Raw genomic sequence first — 15,655 nt, 5'->3', positions numbered from 1 at the left:
TTCTCTCTTCTAGCTACTTTGAAACATGCAGTACATTGTTGTTAACTATAGTTATTCTACTCTATCAAACATTAAAACTTATTCCCCCTAACTGTATGTTTGTATCTATTGACCAACCTCGCTTCATGGCCCCAAAACACTCTTCCCAGCCCCTGCTATCTGGCGTTCTACTCTCTCCCTGCATGAGATCAACTGTTTTAGCTCCCACATACAAGTGAGAACGTGTCATATTTCTGTTTTTGTACCTGGCTTATTTCACGTAACATAATGACCTCCAGTTCTATCCGTGTTGCTTCAAACAACGTAATTTCGTTTTTTTATGACCGAATAATATTCCATTGTGTGTGTGTGTATATATATATGTATATGTGTATATATATGTCACTTTTTCTTTATTTGTTCGTCCATTGATAACCATGTTACCTTTTAATGATGGTGGAATTAACTGTTTAAAAAAGAATGCAAATCAGCTGGGTGCAGCGACTCACACTGTAATCCCAGCACTTTGGAAGGCCTAGGTGGGCGGATCACCTGAGGTCAGGAGTTCAAGACCAGCCTGGCCAACATGGTAAAACCCTGTCTCTACAAAACAAAAATTAGCCAGGCATGATGGCGGGTACCTGTAATCCCAGCCACCTGGGAGGCTGAGGCAGGAAAATCACTTGAACCCGGGAGGCAGAAGTTGCCATGAACTGAGATTGCGCCATTGCTCTCCAGTCCGTGTGACACAGTGAGACTCCATCTCAAAAAAAATAAAAAATAAAAAATTGAATGTAAATCTTTGGATCTTAAAACCCAGTTCTTGAGTGCCAGCTCTAGCACGTGCAGATATACAGGCCCTCGGTATCTATGTTTCTACATTGGTGGATTCCACCAACCGTAGATCAAAAGTATTTGGGAAAAAAATTGGATCTGCATTGAATATGTACAGACTTTTTATTCTTGTCATGATTCCCTAAACAATACAGTATAAGAACTATTTCTATGGCATTTACATTGTATTAGGTATTATAAGTAATCTCAAGATGATTTAATCTGTATGGAAGGATGTGCATAGGAGGTATGCAAATACTACAACATTCAATATCAGGGACTTAAGCATCCATGGATTTTGGAATCGGAGGAAAGTTCTGGAACCAATCCCCTGACAGATACTAAGAGATGACTGTATTGCATTGATTGATTGATTGGGATGAAAGTGATGTATTCGTGAAGTAGAGTCTGGGGCAAGATTCCTTTTTTTTTTCTTTTTGAGACGGAGTCTCGCTCTGTCGCCCAGGCTGGAGTGCAGGGGCTGGATCAAGCTCCGCCTCCCAGGTTCACGCCATTCTCCTGCCTCAGCCTCCCGAGTAGCTGGGACTACAGGCGCCTGCCACCTCACCTGGCTCGTATTTTGTATTTTTTAGTAGAGACGGGGTTTCACCGGGTTAGCCAGGATGGTCTCGATCTCCTGACCTCATGATCCGCCCGTCTCGGCCTCCCAAAGTGCTGGGATTACAGGCTTGAGCCACGGCACCCGGTCAAGATTCATTTTTTATTGATTAAAGAAGTTAGTTTTACTCCTAGTATAGACTATTTCATTTGTTCAGTTTATATGTTGGCATTACTCACATAGCTAAAATATTTCTACATCCATTTTCTAGTACTTTTGAGCTTGCTGGATTTCATAAATGAGGTTCAAGAAATATCATACATTCAGGGAAATTAAATATTTGTCAAGGTGTAGCCTAACCATTTATCAACAGATGTTGCTTCAGTTTCTCTCATCTGTATACATGTAATTGTTGAATAAAGCCTGTTGCGTTCCCCGGCAGGAACTTCAGAGAGACATAGAGAAGCACAGTACAGGTGTTGCATCTGTCCTCAACCTGTGTGAAGTCCTGCTGCACGACTGTGATGCCTGTGCCACTGATGCCGAGTGTGACTCTATCCAGCAGGCTACAAGAAACCTGGACCGGCGGTGGAGAAACATTTGTGCTATGTCCATGGAAAGGAGACTCAAGTGAGCTGGGATGCTGAAACAGGGAAGAGGAAAGACCAAAATGAAAATAAAAATCACCCAGAGTGATTCCACTGTTCACTCTTTCCTGTTGGTTACAATGTCCAAAAATAGCTGTGGCTTCCCAAACTTGCTATTATCTACATTTAGTTGGGAAAATAAGTAGGTATAAAAGTAATATATAAATATAACAAGCCAAGTTATGTCTGACTTAACAGTTTAAAAATAACACAGAAACGTAAAAGTACACCCTTGTCAAAGAAGCATAACATTTCAGAATGTGTGGCTGTGAAAATAGTGATGTTCTTCTATTAAAAATTAAATAAAAACACATTTATCTTTAAGCCCTTTGAAATTTAAGGTGGCAGAAAATCGTGCTGTGTTACAGAGTGACATCATGGCTGTGCTCTCTGGTAAACTGTTGAAAGCTTAATATTTGTCCTGCTGTCATAGATTGACTTTTGTCAGTGTGAGCTGAATGTTGGACTTCAATGGATTTTCAGACCTCGTTTTTATTTCCGTAAAACACTGGCATGAGTGCACACTGTAAACCTGCTGTTGCTTTTCTAAACTTGTTGCACACGTCCAAGGCAGCTCATGTGATGTGTTTATAATTTTCAATTGGACTAATTCAAAATCCAGAGCTGCAGGACATGTTTTTAAAAAAATAAAACAGCTGTTTTATTTTAGCTCAAACAGTTGTCTCTCTTGCGCTCTGGTCAAATTTGGCTCGAGCCGTGGTTATTGTTTGGCACAGCAGTTGCCTCTGCGGGCACCCTTAATCCAGTGGCAGGCATCAGACCGGGTTCTGGAGCAAAAGCAGCCTCCAATAATCAGATTCTGTTCTTTCCTTTTCTGCCCCAGAATCGAAGAGACGTGGCGATTGTGGCAGAAATTTCTGGATGACTATTCACGTTTTGAAGATTGGCTGAAGACTTCAGAAAGGACAGCTGCATTTCCCAGCTCTTCTGGGGTAATCTATACAGTTGCCAAGGAAGAACTAAAGAAATTTGAGGTGATTTATAATTCCAAATTTTTAATCCTTATTTTGCTATTAAAGTAGCCAGCTGGTAGTTGGAGTTCCAAGACCTAAACTAGTTGTTCACCACATGTTATCTGTTCAAATTGCTGGGTGAGGACTTTGCAGCCATCTTTATTATGACCTCATAAGTAGGCAAAGAAGGAGGAGAAAGAGGTTTTCCCAAAAGATCTTGTCATGATTTTTATTTCAGAATTGTTCCACAATCAACCATCCTTTCTACGATTAAAATATGATGTTTTTATACTATAAAAATCTACCTTCCAAATACATTTTTGTATTTTCTTTACCTAATCGGAGTGTGTGTGTGTGTGTGTGTGTGTGTGTGTGTGTGGTGTGTGTGTGTATTTGATAAAAGAGTTGGCTCTAGAACGGAATAAAACATTTTCATTATAATTCATTTCTAATTTACACAGTGAAGAGTAGTACTGGTCTTGAGTCACCAAAACTTTTCAATTACACTGCTAACTATAAGGCTAACTTTTACTTTGAAAGTTACAAAATAGACGAAAATAGCTGTAGTGTAATCATATTCATAAAGAAGTCATCCAAGAATTGATTCCAGTACCTTGCCTGCTTGCACGATCTCGAGTCCACTCTGTCACTGCTGTACAATGAAGCTCTGACTTCTCCACTGCCTTTCCTTTTCATGGAAGACCTGACCTAGCCCCACCCTGACCATTTTTAAATGTGAAGGTGTTTTTCCTTTCAGTTCCCACTGCTAGGCAGTCGTGTGCTCAGACATGTTGACAGCAAAGAGTTCAGAAGCATTCTGACCGTTCTCGGTTGCTAATTCTGCCCCAAGTTCCTCGAGATGTTTAGAAATAAGACTAAAAATGCAATGAAATGTAGCTGCATTCATTTTTACCTTGTGACATCAGGTAACCAGGCATTTACTGAGGCCTATGATGGGAAATAGGAAGTTCCCTTTTTATTCTTATGGAGTTTAAAATCTCAGGGTTGTACATGGACAGCTATATGAATCTAGAAAAATGTTCAAATACTTTGTGAAATGAATGAATTACTCTGATGTCTGAGTGGTGAATGAATTTATATGCACTATACCACTAAATTAAAATAAACAATGCTTTTATTCTTATATAAAAGATATTCCCTTAGAAAACTACTAGTAAAAAGCACAGTAAACTCTGCAGTAGATTCCAGGTCATCTCGACGTGAATGAATGTTAGTGGAAGAGCTGCTCAACTGCATCTTACCACACTCAGCTTCATAAAGGTTAAGACCTTTTATAATTAGCTTACACTGCAAAGCAGATTATATAAGATTCTTTTTGATGCTATTTTAGACTCTCAGATTTTAAAGCAAAAGTTAGCCTTATATTTAGCTTTTATAATGATTGATTTTATTATTTATCATGAATTTTGTCATTAATTTTCTTAAGAGACAGAAATGAATTGCAGAACCAAAGTTGTGCTTGTGGACAGTCTTTAGCTGGTCCAATCGCATGAATGTTTAGGCTGGATGTGGGTGTGCTGGGGTATCTCCCTGGGGGTGCTCCAACCTTACGCCAGTGGGCAAACACGTACTGTGGCTTCCAGTCATGGCCAGAGCTGAACTTTCCTTACCACTCCCTTTGCTGGAGAAATAACTTAAGGTTTTGAGACTGGAAGCTAGGATTTCCTAGGATGAAGGCTCTGAAAGCAACTCTCAGAAGGAAAGCGATTTAAGAGGCAGAAATGTGGTCACATGTAAACAGTGTGATGAGCCAAGGAAAACAGAATTTGGGGATTTGATGAGTACAGTTCAGTTTACTAATTATAATTTTCATTTTGGTCTAATGCCAAGATAAAAATCAGTCATAAATCATACAAATGATTTTTTTTTAAGCTTCATTTTATTTTGGCCAAATCACTTTTATGCTATAGGGCTCTTCTGTATTGCAAGGAAAAGGCAGAAAAGAATATTTTACCTTCAGAATCTCTAAACTGTCCCTGGGATAGCCTCAAAAATAGATAGATGCTACTTGTGTAGGGCGGTACACTAGCTCTAACATGTTTTATAAAACCTAATTAAATCACAGGGACAACGAAAAAGAAACCGAGCATGTTCCAAATTTTTTAAAATATAAAGTTACTTGTATTTTACTAAATTACTTTTCTTAAAAGCATATAATAGCTTGATGTTTGGAAGACCTTTTGCAAAAGGTAGTTTTAAGTTTTTTCCTAATGGACAGCAGAATTGAGGCAATTTCTAGATTTTTAGAAAAGTACATATTTTACAAACAAACAGTTCCATTATAGATATCTTTTCTCCATATTGACAGCAGAAATCTTGGACGTTTCAAACTCACATTTCCACACACGTGTATATGTTTTATAGTGGTTTGCTTTGTGGGAATATTTGTTTCCAAGACATTAATTATTTTTAAAGCTATGTGTATATGTATGTGTGTGTATATGTGTGTGTCTATATATGTGTGTTGTATGCATGTGTGTTTATTTATTACTACTCCCCGTTTTCATATTTTTCAATTTATTCACTCCCTTTCCTTTAAGCTGCGCTAACTAAATGACTTTGCTTTAACAAGGGGAAGTATACCATTATTAGACATCATTCTTTCCCTCTGTGATAGTGTAACTTCCCATTCTCCCAGAGGCTACAATAAGAAAACCAGGAGCCACTACTGAGAGTCCTTCGCTGATTTCCCACACTGATATGCTTCCTTGTGGCCTTAGGCTTTCCAGCGACAGGTCCACGAGTGCCTGACGCAGCTGGAACTGATCAACAAGCAGTACCGCCGCCTGGCCAGAGAGAACCGCACTGATTCAGCCTGTAGCCTCAAACAGATGGTTCACGAAGGCAACCAGAGATGGGACAACCTGCAAAAGCGCGTCACCTCCATCTTGCGCAGACTCAAGGTTTTTGCTATGCCTCATCTGTAATTTAGAGGCCAGAGGATGGGACTGGGCCATTCGAATGCAGTCTTGAGACACAATCTCAGTGATTTTGTAAGAATGGGATGGCAGGAGGAGTAAACGGGGGAGTGCTATAGCAAAGGATTGCAGGCTTCTCACTGCCTGCTGAGAAAGTGACTTTACAGAACACTGGAATTCGTTGTGCCATCTCCATATGTTTATAAGGACTTTTCATAAAAATAATTGTTACTACTTTCCTCTGCCTTCCAGCATTTTATTGGCCAGCGTGAGGAGTTTGAGACTGCGCGGGACAGCATTCTGGTCTGGCTCACGGAGATGGATCTGCAGCTCACTAATATTGAACATTTTTCTGAGTGTGATGTTCAAGCTAAAATAAAGCAACTCAAGGTAATAGATTATTTTTCAAATTATCAATGTGAGGAAAGCCTGAAAAGGAAAGGATTTGTGGCTGTTTTTGTGAAGAACATAGCAAATAACTTTTCTTTTGAAAAATTAGTTCTGGACTGCAAAAAAAAATTCAGAAAATATAAAAGATATAAAAAAATAAGATAAACAGCACTGCCCAGAGATAACCACCATAGCTTATCTCTAGGTAGTGCTCTTATCTTCTTTGATATTGATATTGTTGATATTTTTCAACAGCTTGATTGATTTTCAGTCAGCATGATTGCCAGGGTATTAGGGATGTTCTGTTGTTGTTGTTGTTGTTTTGTTTTTCTTAGAGAGACTCTCTCTCTGTCACCCAGGCTAAAGTGCAGTGGCACAATCTCAGCTCACTGCAATCTCCGCCTCCCGGGTTCAAGCAATTCTCCTGCCTCAGCCTGCCAAGTAGCTGGGATTACAGGCACCCACCACCACGTCTGGCGAGCTTTTGTATTTTTGTAGTTTTTTAGTAAAGATGGAGTTTCACTATGTTGGCCAGGCTGGTCTCGAACTCCTGACCTCAAGTGATCTGCCTGCCTTGGCCTCCCAAAGTGCTGGGATCACAGGCATGAGCTACCCTTCCTGGCCTTGTTGTTGTTGTTTTCGTTTATTTTTTCTAATTTGTTTGTAGCACCTTCACACGGTTCCTTTAACTTCCATGTTGCAAAGCAATACAACTTTCTATATCAGGATTTCATCCCTCACAGTCTACATTCTTAGATACCAAGTTAATTTTAAATACATTTTGTATTTTTCACTTTATAATTCAAACACAGTGGCTAGCTAGAAATTTGAATAGGAGGGATATACATTAGATGTAAGGATTTCCTAAAAGGGGGAGTATTTAACAAATTGAATATTTTCCAAGGCAGCTTATGAAATTTTCTTCCCAAGATAGATGGATTTTTTTAAAGAATGGTCATGATGCCCATAACCTTTGGGTTGTTATAATAAAACAAGGAACTTTCCCTTAGTCATCGATTCTTAGGATGGAAGAAACAATAAACCCTGCTATTCTGCCTCACCCTCTCCCCTGATTCCTCTCTACTGTCGTCTCACAGGCACATCAACATTTACATTCTTCCACGGAAAGTTTCTGCCAAGTGGTAATTGAATCTTGTCCCTCGGGACCCTGGCAGGATGATGGAACTTGTTACTACCCTCCCTTCTCTCTTGGGAGTCTTTTTCACCATTGGACAATTCAGCTCTTCCACAATTTATTATTGTATTGAATTAAAAGTGAACACTGAAACATACCCCGGTGATTTAAATCTTTTGCAACACATAGTCTAAATAATCCTCCTGGAATTCCTTGTTTTTCAAATCATTATAACTTTACATGCCTATATTCTGAAATAATGAAAGAATCACCTGAGAAAAGGGTGCGGCATTGGATGGCTTCTCTTAGTCATGTTTGACATTAGGATGAGGACATCTGAAATGAAAATGTTCGGGATTTCTTTAAAATGCCACATTTATTTCAGTGGCAGTGTATTGACTGCCATTGCTTTTATCAGGGATAACCACTGCTGTCAACTTACAGTGGGTTTGAATATTTTTCCCTGTTATTCTCTACCCACACTACCTGTAACGGTAAATTTTATTAGCTAAAAGCGCTTTTCTGATCATGGAATTCGAATGTTTCTATTTATGACTCCTGTTCTGGCTGAAACTGTGTATGTTTTACTTTAGAAGGGCTTGTCTCGTGATTGTATATGGTCAATTAAATAGCCCCTACACGTCTGTTTTAATGTAATGAGAAATACATATATTATGATTCTTTTATATCAGTGTAAGCAACAACAGCAAAATCACATGAGATTTGTACTCCCTAGGCCTTCCAGCAGGAAATTTCCCTGAACCACAATAAGATTGAGCAGATAATTGCCCAAGGAGAACAGCTGATAGAAAAGAGTGAGCCCTTGGATGCGGCGATCATCGAGGAGGAACTAGACGAGCTCCGACGGTACTGCCAGGAGGTCTTCGGGCGTGTGGAAAGATACCATAAGAAACTGATCCGCCTGCCTGTATGTAACATTGATTTTCTTAGTTGTCACTAAATCTAAAGAGAATAAATCATGTGGGATTGAGTTGTACAGTGGGTGAGAGCCCAGACTCTGGAGCCGGAGCACCTGAGTTCAAGTTCTGGCTTTGTCCTGCATTGTCGCTGTCGCCTTCAGCAAGCTACTCACTTCACCCTTCCTGTCTCAGCTTCCTCAAATGTGAAACTGGTTTAGTAGCAGTAACTACACTGTACAAAGGATTGTTTTGAGCATTAGATGAGTTAATGTATACAAAGAGTTTAGAAGAACATATTTGACTCTTGTCTTCTATGGAAGATAAATAAGAGTCTTCTGATCACAGAAACACATGGGATGGTGCTACTCTAGAAAAGCCTCTAGAAGAAATAAGGGAAGCCTCCAGAAGAAATATGATAAAAAGAAGCAATGTGAACAGCTTCTCAATTGATGAGGTTAGGTTTAGGTGAATTTTCATTCTTCCATTTTCCTAATTGCTACCATAATCACATCTTACCTATAGAGATGTTACTAGAATATTTGTAATCTTCTACGATCAAATCTATTTTATATCTGGGCTATAAGGGCAAGCTAAGGTCTTAGTAATTTGCTCTTATTTCCGATCCGTGCCAGTGTGTAGGTGTTGTGTGTTAGGCATGGTAGTAGATTGCCTGTCTTTATAAAATTTATTTAATCTTATATTAATTATTTGAAGTAGGTTTTAATGTTATCCCCATTTTACCAACAATGAAACTGAGGCTTAGATAGGATAATTTATAAGACTGTTTAATTTTTTACCACACAGAAACCCTTTGGGGTGCCTGGGAGTGTTATTCCCACTTTATAGATGAGAAAACTGAGGCCCACAGGAATTAAGTTCCTTATCCAAGCTTAAAGAGGAAGTACACAGCATAACCGAGATTTCAACCCAGACAGTCAAACTCTAGAGCAGCACTGTCCCCTATATTTCTGTGATCAGAAGATTCTCATTTATTTGCTCATAAGAAGTTAAAAATTGTCCCCACATGGTAGGCAGGTGGCCCAGATAAGAAGCTAGTCTGACCACTACAGTGACGGGGTTGCCTTGACTTCCCTTCCAGCTCCCAGATGATGAGCACGACCTCTCAGACAGAGAGCTGGAGCTGGAAGACTCTGCGGCTCTGTCGGACCTGCACTGGCATGACCGCTCTGCAGACAGCCTGCTTTCTCCACAGCCTTCCTCCAACCCCTCCCTGTCGCTCGCTCAGCCCCTCCGGAGCGAGCGGTCGGGACGAGACACCCCGGCTAGTGTGGACTCCATCCCCCTGGAGTGGGATCACGACTATGACCTCAGTCGGGACCTGGAGTCTGCAGTGTCCAGAGCTCTGCCCTCTGAGGATGAAGAGAGTCAGGACGACAAAGATTTCTACCTCCGGGGAGCTGTTGGCTTATCAGGTAGGAGACAGCCAGTGTGTCAGCTTAAAGGAAAGTCAGAGGGAATTAATATTGCCCTGGAAACATGACAGCTATCCAGAATCATTTGCTTCCCTCTCCCATGCAGGGAAATTGGACCTAAGTGAACACTTAGATATGAATGTGATTATAAAATGCAAATTTTGGTGTGGCCATTGATTTATTCCACGTAGATTTGTGGTAGCAGGTGACAAGCACTTTGCCAGGTCCTAGGGATACACAGTCCTCTCCTTCTCCCAGAGCTTCCCCTTTAGTGTGGGACACAATGAGACACCACTGTGTGAAGTGTTTGGGGCTAAGATGGCAGTGTGGTGGCAGGACACACAAGCAGGGGCAACAAAGCTGGAGTCCTGGGAGAGGCTTCGGGAAAGAAACCGTGGAGCTGAGTGCAGAGGGTGAATCGATGTTGGTCAGGTGGGCTCAGTAGTGCTTAGAGGAAGAAAGGAGGGGAAGCCTCCCTGCTTTGTGATTGGCCTGGTGCTTTTGATCATCAGCAGTTTGTCTGGAATGACAGGCATGGAATGGACAAAGTGAAGAGCCTGGCTGTGAGGCAGCCTGTTCACCATGGGAAAGAGTTTTGGCTCCTATCCTGAAGGTTGTGGAGCCACAGCAGGATCTGTGGAGGGAGGTGCTGGGATCCCCCTCCTCAGGGATGTGCAGATTTTCATATTGTATCTTTCTGGATACCACAGGGAGAAGAGCATATTCGGGGGAGAGAGCCCAGATGAAACCATTTACAACCTCAGACAGAAGTAGGGTGGTGGCTTGAACTAGGGGAAGCAGCATTGGGAGTGGAGAGAATAGGAGAGATTTGAGAAACCACACAGAACAGAGAAGACTTCTCCTTAACTCTCAGTCCATTGAACTGGGATGGAGGCGATTTTCTGGGATGGGCATCTTGGTGAAAGATGCAGGTGGTCCTAGGCCCTGAAGACCACAAGAGGGAAGGAGCACTGTGGGTGCAGTGGGGCAAGGGAGGTGGGGCTGTGAGAGCAGGGAGGGGATGAGTTTGCTTGTGCGAATCCTGATCTTGAGATCCCTGCGCAATATCCAAATGCAAAAGTCCAGTCATAGATGCACAGGTATGAAGTGCAGAAGCCGGAAATGCTGATTGGGTAGTTATTCACAAGTAAATGGCAATGGTCCTGGAGTGAACGGAGGAGCTCACACAGGAAGAGTGTGTGAAGGAAAACAAGAAGGACCACCACCCAAGCCACACATGCAGTGATGGGATGGACAGAGAAACAGGAACTCTGTAAGGAAGGTGGATAAAAATAGAATAAAGAGTTGGAGGCTGATTTGTGGCACTTGGAAATGCATCTCATACATTCTCTAAAAGGACATCTGGGGATTTCTGTTTGGTTCTGATGGTTCACATCAGATTCCCAAAGGATAACACTGTTCTAAAAAGAAAATTATTTCTCTCATTTCTATTTTGTCTTTACAGTAAGGCCTATTAGTCAGGCATATGGCATCTGAAGCAGAGCTGTCCAAAACTAGCCACTGGCCAATTGGGACTGTTGAGCTCTGAGATGGGACTGTGCAAATTGAGATGGGCTGTGCATGGAAAACACGCTTACATGAATTTCAAAGACTTAGTATAAAGAAAGAAAATAAAATAATAATAATTATGTTGTTTACATGTTATAATCTCTATCTAATATAGTGTTAAAATTAATTTTCTATGTTTCTTTTTACATTTCTAATGTGGCTATGAACCCTTTAAAATTACATATATAGTTCATGTACAAATATATGGGACAGTGCTTCTCTGGAATCTGACTGGGCTGAAATCTCAGTTCTGCCAAGTTTCTATTTAAACTTGGATAAGGAACTTAATTCCTCTGTGCCTCAGTTTTCTCATCTGTAAAATGGGAATAACACTCCCAGGTACCCTGTAGGGTTTCTGTGTGGTAAATTTGTGCTCAGACCAGAGCCTGGCTCATAAAAACACTCTTGATCTCTGTGAGCTCTTTTTTTTTTTTTTTTTTTTTTTTTGAGACGAAGTCTAGCTCTGTGGCCCAGGCTGGAGTGCAGTGGCATGATCTCGGCTCACTGCAACCTCCGCCTCCCGGGTTCAAGCAATTCTCCTGCCTCAGCCTCCCATGTAGCTGGGATTACAGACACCTGCCACCATGCCTGGCTAACTTTTGTATTTTTAGTAGAGACGGGGTTTCACCATGTTGGCCAGGCTGGTCTCAAACTCCTGACCTCAGGTGATCCGCCCGCCTCAGCCTCCCAAAGTGCTGGGATTACAGGCGTGAGCCACCGTGCCTGGCCCACTGTGAGTTCTTATGATTCATTTCAGGAAAGCTTTGGTGAGCCTGCACGCTCCTCTGTGCACTCAGGAACTTTGTGTCTACAGTAAATGACTTCCTTTTTTTCCCCTAGGAAAGTTATTTTCCTGCACAAGGGATTCAAGGTTTCCAGAACTTAGCTGTCAACTTAGACTGTGCTTTTTTTGCAGATGTAATGATCCCTGAAAGCCCTGAGGCCTATGTAAAACTCACAGAAAATGCAATCAAAAATACCTCTGGTAGGCACGACAAGCCGGAGCCAGCCTCCCTCCCTCCCCTGTATAATAAGCCTCCTCTCTTAGCACATCTGCTGTATCTCTCCCAGCTTTGTGGCTCTAGCATGTTAAGGCACAGCCTTCCTCTCTTACTGCTGTACTAGAAGAAACAGCTGGTTAAATCCACACCAAGAATAAGATTTCACTAATCCAGTGAAACAAAATAACTTCTCAACTCGTTAAATGGTAATTGGTCTCATTAAGTATAGACCTGTCAAGCCCATTAACAGCAGAAAATATGAGACGGAAAACCCAGTCATCAGCCTCTGTGCCCTGGTGTTCTACGTGGTGTGGTAACTTCAGCTTCACTGTGCACAGACCTACCTGGGGCTGGAGAGTCAGGGCGCAGGCTGTGGTCCCAAGTCCGCCAGCCTGCATGAGTGACCTTGGGCACATCCACCACTTTATCCTCCCCATCTCAGGAATCCTGTGTGAGACAGGGGGCGAGATCAGATTTCATCTCTAAACAATATATGTAATTTTAATTTAAGAACTCTTATAATTTGAAATGAAAAATGTATTCCACGGTATGTTGAGCCATAGATAAGGACAGAACTGTTCCTGAAACAAGGAGAATTAAAGAAAGAAAAACGAACTGTAGTTCAGCAGTTCAGGATCAGTGATGGGGGGTGTGGGGGGGATAGAGTTTGAACACAGTGATATGAGATTGAATCATGGAGTTACTAGTTTACGCTTCAGTTTTTGAAGAAAACTGAAGGGACAGAAAGCAAAGTAACATTACTGAGAGGGTGATTCCCAGGGAGAGACCTCTCCTAGGTGTATCTAGAAGGCCTTTTTTAGAAACGAATACATTTAATAAGGCTTACTAATATTTGTTCTGCTTTCACCCCATGCTAACTTCACTCTGATGGTCAAATGTTCTTGTGTAGTTCAAAGATTTTGATACACACACACGCGCACACACACACACACACACACACAATAATTTTACAAAGAAATGTTACAACTTTGAGAGGAGAATGAGCCAGAATTCTAGGCTATGAGTAAGAACCTGCCTAGGTGGAAATGCTAAAATCTTAGCTTTCCTCCTGGTTTTGTTTCAGATCTTAGATAAAAGCAAGTCATTGCTAGTTTGATATCTCTGTATATATCTATTCTGAGGCACTCTTTTCTTGATTAATGAATTTATGCCTTCAGTAAATGATGGATCTACCTGAGCCTTCCGTGACACTATCTTCCCCCTGAGGTGCACAAAGAAAAATCAGAGGGAGGACCTTCCCCTGCTCACTAAGCGACAGCAGAAAGAACATGAGAAAAGAACAGCTTTCTCCTTACTGAGACGCAGTAGACACCATTGCAGATTTTTAGAAAGGCCTTCCAGACAACATTCAGATGATCAGGGTTTCAGCTTGAAGAGGGACAGGTGCACGAAGCTGTTCAAAACTGACGGAAGAGCCGTTTTGCGACGTCCAGTCTGCTAGGGCTCTCAGTCAAGCACCTTCATTGGTTTCGCCATTTTAATGTCTAACCCACCGGCACGATGGTACTAAATTTGCTTTGTATATCAAGCTTCTCCTTGAATATCAAGCTTTAAATAAGTCAAATATTTTGTCCGGTAAAGATTCTTATGGTTGCCACCGCAGGGGACCACAGCGCCCTAGAGTCACAGATCCGACAACTGGGCAAAGCCCTGGATGATAGCCGCTTTCAGATACAGCAAACCGAAAATATCATTCGCAGCAAAACTCCCACGGGGCCAGAGCTAGACACCAGCTACAAAGGCTACGTAAGTATCCTGGCCATCCTCATTCTGACCTGTACAAAACCACAGTTCTATGTCAAAGAACAGTTTGTCTGCAGCATAAGGGCTTATGTGGTCTCTGAATACCATGCTGCCCTTGAACTCATGAACCTAGATGTGCAAAGCCAAGCCCTGTTATTAAGTTACCATTTGAGTAGAACTTGTCTGTTTTTAGGCCCACAAAACTGTTGTAATGACAAACCTGTTCCTTTACACTGAGCACTTAGGGAGATCATTTTCATTGAGAGCCACAAAATACTTTGGCTCCCAAAAGTCATTAGGCATTTTTCCAAATTCAACTAATAATTTGGACCAAGGCTAACCTTGGAGCAGCAGATTTTAGCTAATAGATTACTAACATGCAGTTCATGCAGTTTTTTGGGGGTTTTTTTTGTTTTGTTTTTTGTAGTTCTTTTCCTGGGTTCACCGAATGACCTTGGGAATGTTTTTCTCTTCTGTTTTTAGTGTGCGCATTCTGAAGAAAACAGTTCTAACAAGAGGGATTTGGAGACAAGATAGCAAGGCATTGGATATACTACCAGTTCTATCTAGGCAGCTATTGGCTGTGTATGATAAAGTCTAGCAGAGCGTTATTTGCCCTACTTGAGTTACTGACCAGTTAATTTTCCCTGGAGAACTACCTGTTTTCCTGCACATACTTAAGGAAGAGAATTTTAAAGCCAGTCTTTTCTCTGCCTCACGTCTTCTTTCATATCCGAAAGACTGCTTAGTACAAGGAAAGAAACATGAATTTCCCCAAGTCCGGTCACAACTCATATGTTCTACTTTTTGAAATTAGGGAAGAAAACTGTTCTAGCTATGTATGTTGATTTTATTATCCTCGCAATTACAGAAGAGCCATCAATCATGAGTTTGTTTCCTGTTCAGTTTGGCCTATTATACCAATTTCTATTATAGTGAAGCCACTTTTTAAAAATACCTATGATATAGTTTTATGATAATCATACTGACATCACTGGGATTACACTTAACCTCAATCAAAAGTAATCAAAGTAACTTAATGGCATTGTGATTTGTTAAAGGCTTTATAGTAAGCACAGCAGGAGTATCTTGAAATGATTTGTTCTTTTAATCTTTGAATACTGTATCTGATATTAAAAACGAATTTGGAAGCTTTTCTTTGACTTTAGAATTTAGTCCCTTGATACCTATTAAACATTGCTTACATTTTTTGCTAAAACAGCTGGCTTTAACATTGCTGTATAATTTTAAGTATTTTAATTATTTAATGCAAGAAAGTTCCCATGAGATTTGTGGTAACATTAACATTCCCATGTTTCAATTTAAGAAAGAGAAAGAGGGAGCAACTTGCCAAAAATTACATGCTGCATTGCCAGCTGAGGGCTCTGAGTTTTAAATTGCAGTTTGGTTTAATCTGTTTTGATTCATGAATCTTAAAGAAATTTCAAGGACTTCTCATGCAAAATCATGTATGCACAGTACATCTTTAAGGCATTGCTTTTTGTATATGT

At 41.0% G+C, this 15,655-nt stretch overlaps 1 protein-coding gene across 30 annotated transcripts in view; it reads left to right on the top strand.

Annotated features, from left to right (window-relative positions):
* SYNE1 (spectrin repeat containing nuclear envelope protein 1) overlaps positions 1 to 15,655 on the top strand; it is a 530,711-nt gene that overhangs the window by 494,745 nt on the left and 20,311 nt on the right. For 24 of the 30 annotated variants that reach the window (XM_074037290.1, XM_074037285.1, XM_074037289.1 and 21 more), the window contains 8 exons: positions 1,815 to 2,002; positions 2,864 to 3,014; positions 5,735 to 5,917; positions 6,185 to 6,322; positions 8,194 to 8,385; positions 9,477 to 9,810; positions 12,296 to 12,364; positions 14,005 to 14,147. In XM_074037290.1, coding sequence (XP_073893391.1) covers positions 1,815 to 2,002; positions 2,864 to 3,014; positions 5,735 to 5,917; positions 6,185 to 6,322; positions 8,194 to 8,385; positions 9,477 to 9,810; positions 12,296 to 12,364; positions 14,005 to 14,147 — 1,398 coding nt within the window. The remainder of the gene's footprint in view (positions 1 to 1,814; positions 2,003 to 2,863; positions 3,015 to 5,734; positions 5,918 to 6,184; positions 6,323 to 8,193; positions 8,386 to 9,476; positions 9,811 to 12,295; positions 12,365 to 14,004; positions 14,148 to 15,655) is intronic. The other 6 variants (XM_005552157.4, XM_074037292.1, XM_045390335.2 and 3 more) reach the window with 1 other exon arrangement.

This window comes from Macaca fascicularis, chromosome 4 (genome assembly GCF_037993035.2).
Source record: "Macaca fascicularis isolate 582-1 chromosome 4, T2T-MFA8v1.1".
Classification (NCBI taxonomy): Eukaryota; Metazoa; Chordata; class Mammalia; order Primates; family Cercopithecidae; genus Macaca; species Macaca fascicularis.
The sequence above is the reverse complement of the archived record's forward strand: the minus strand, read 5'-3'. Positions and strand labels throughout refer to the sequence as shown.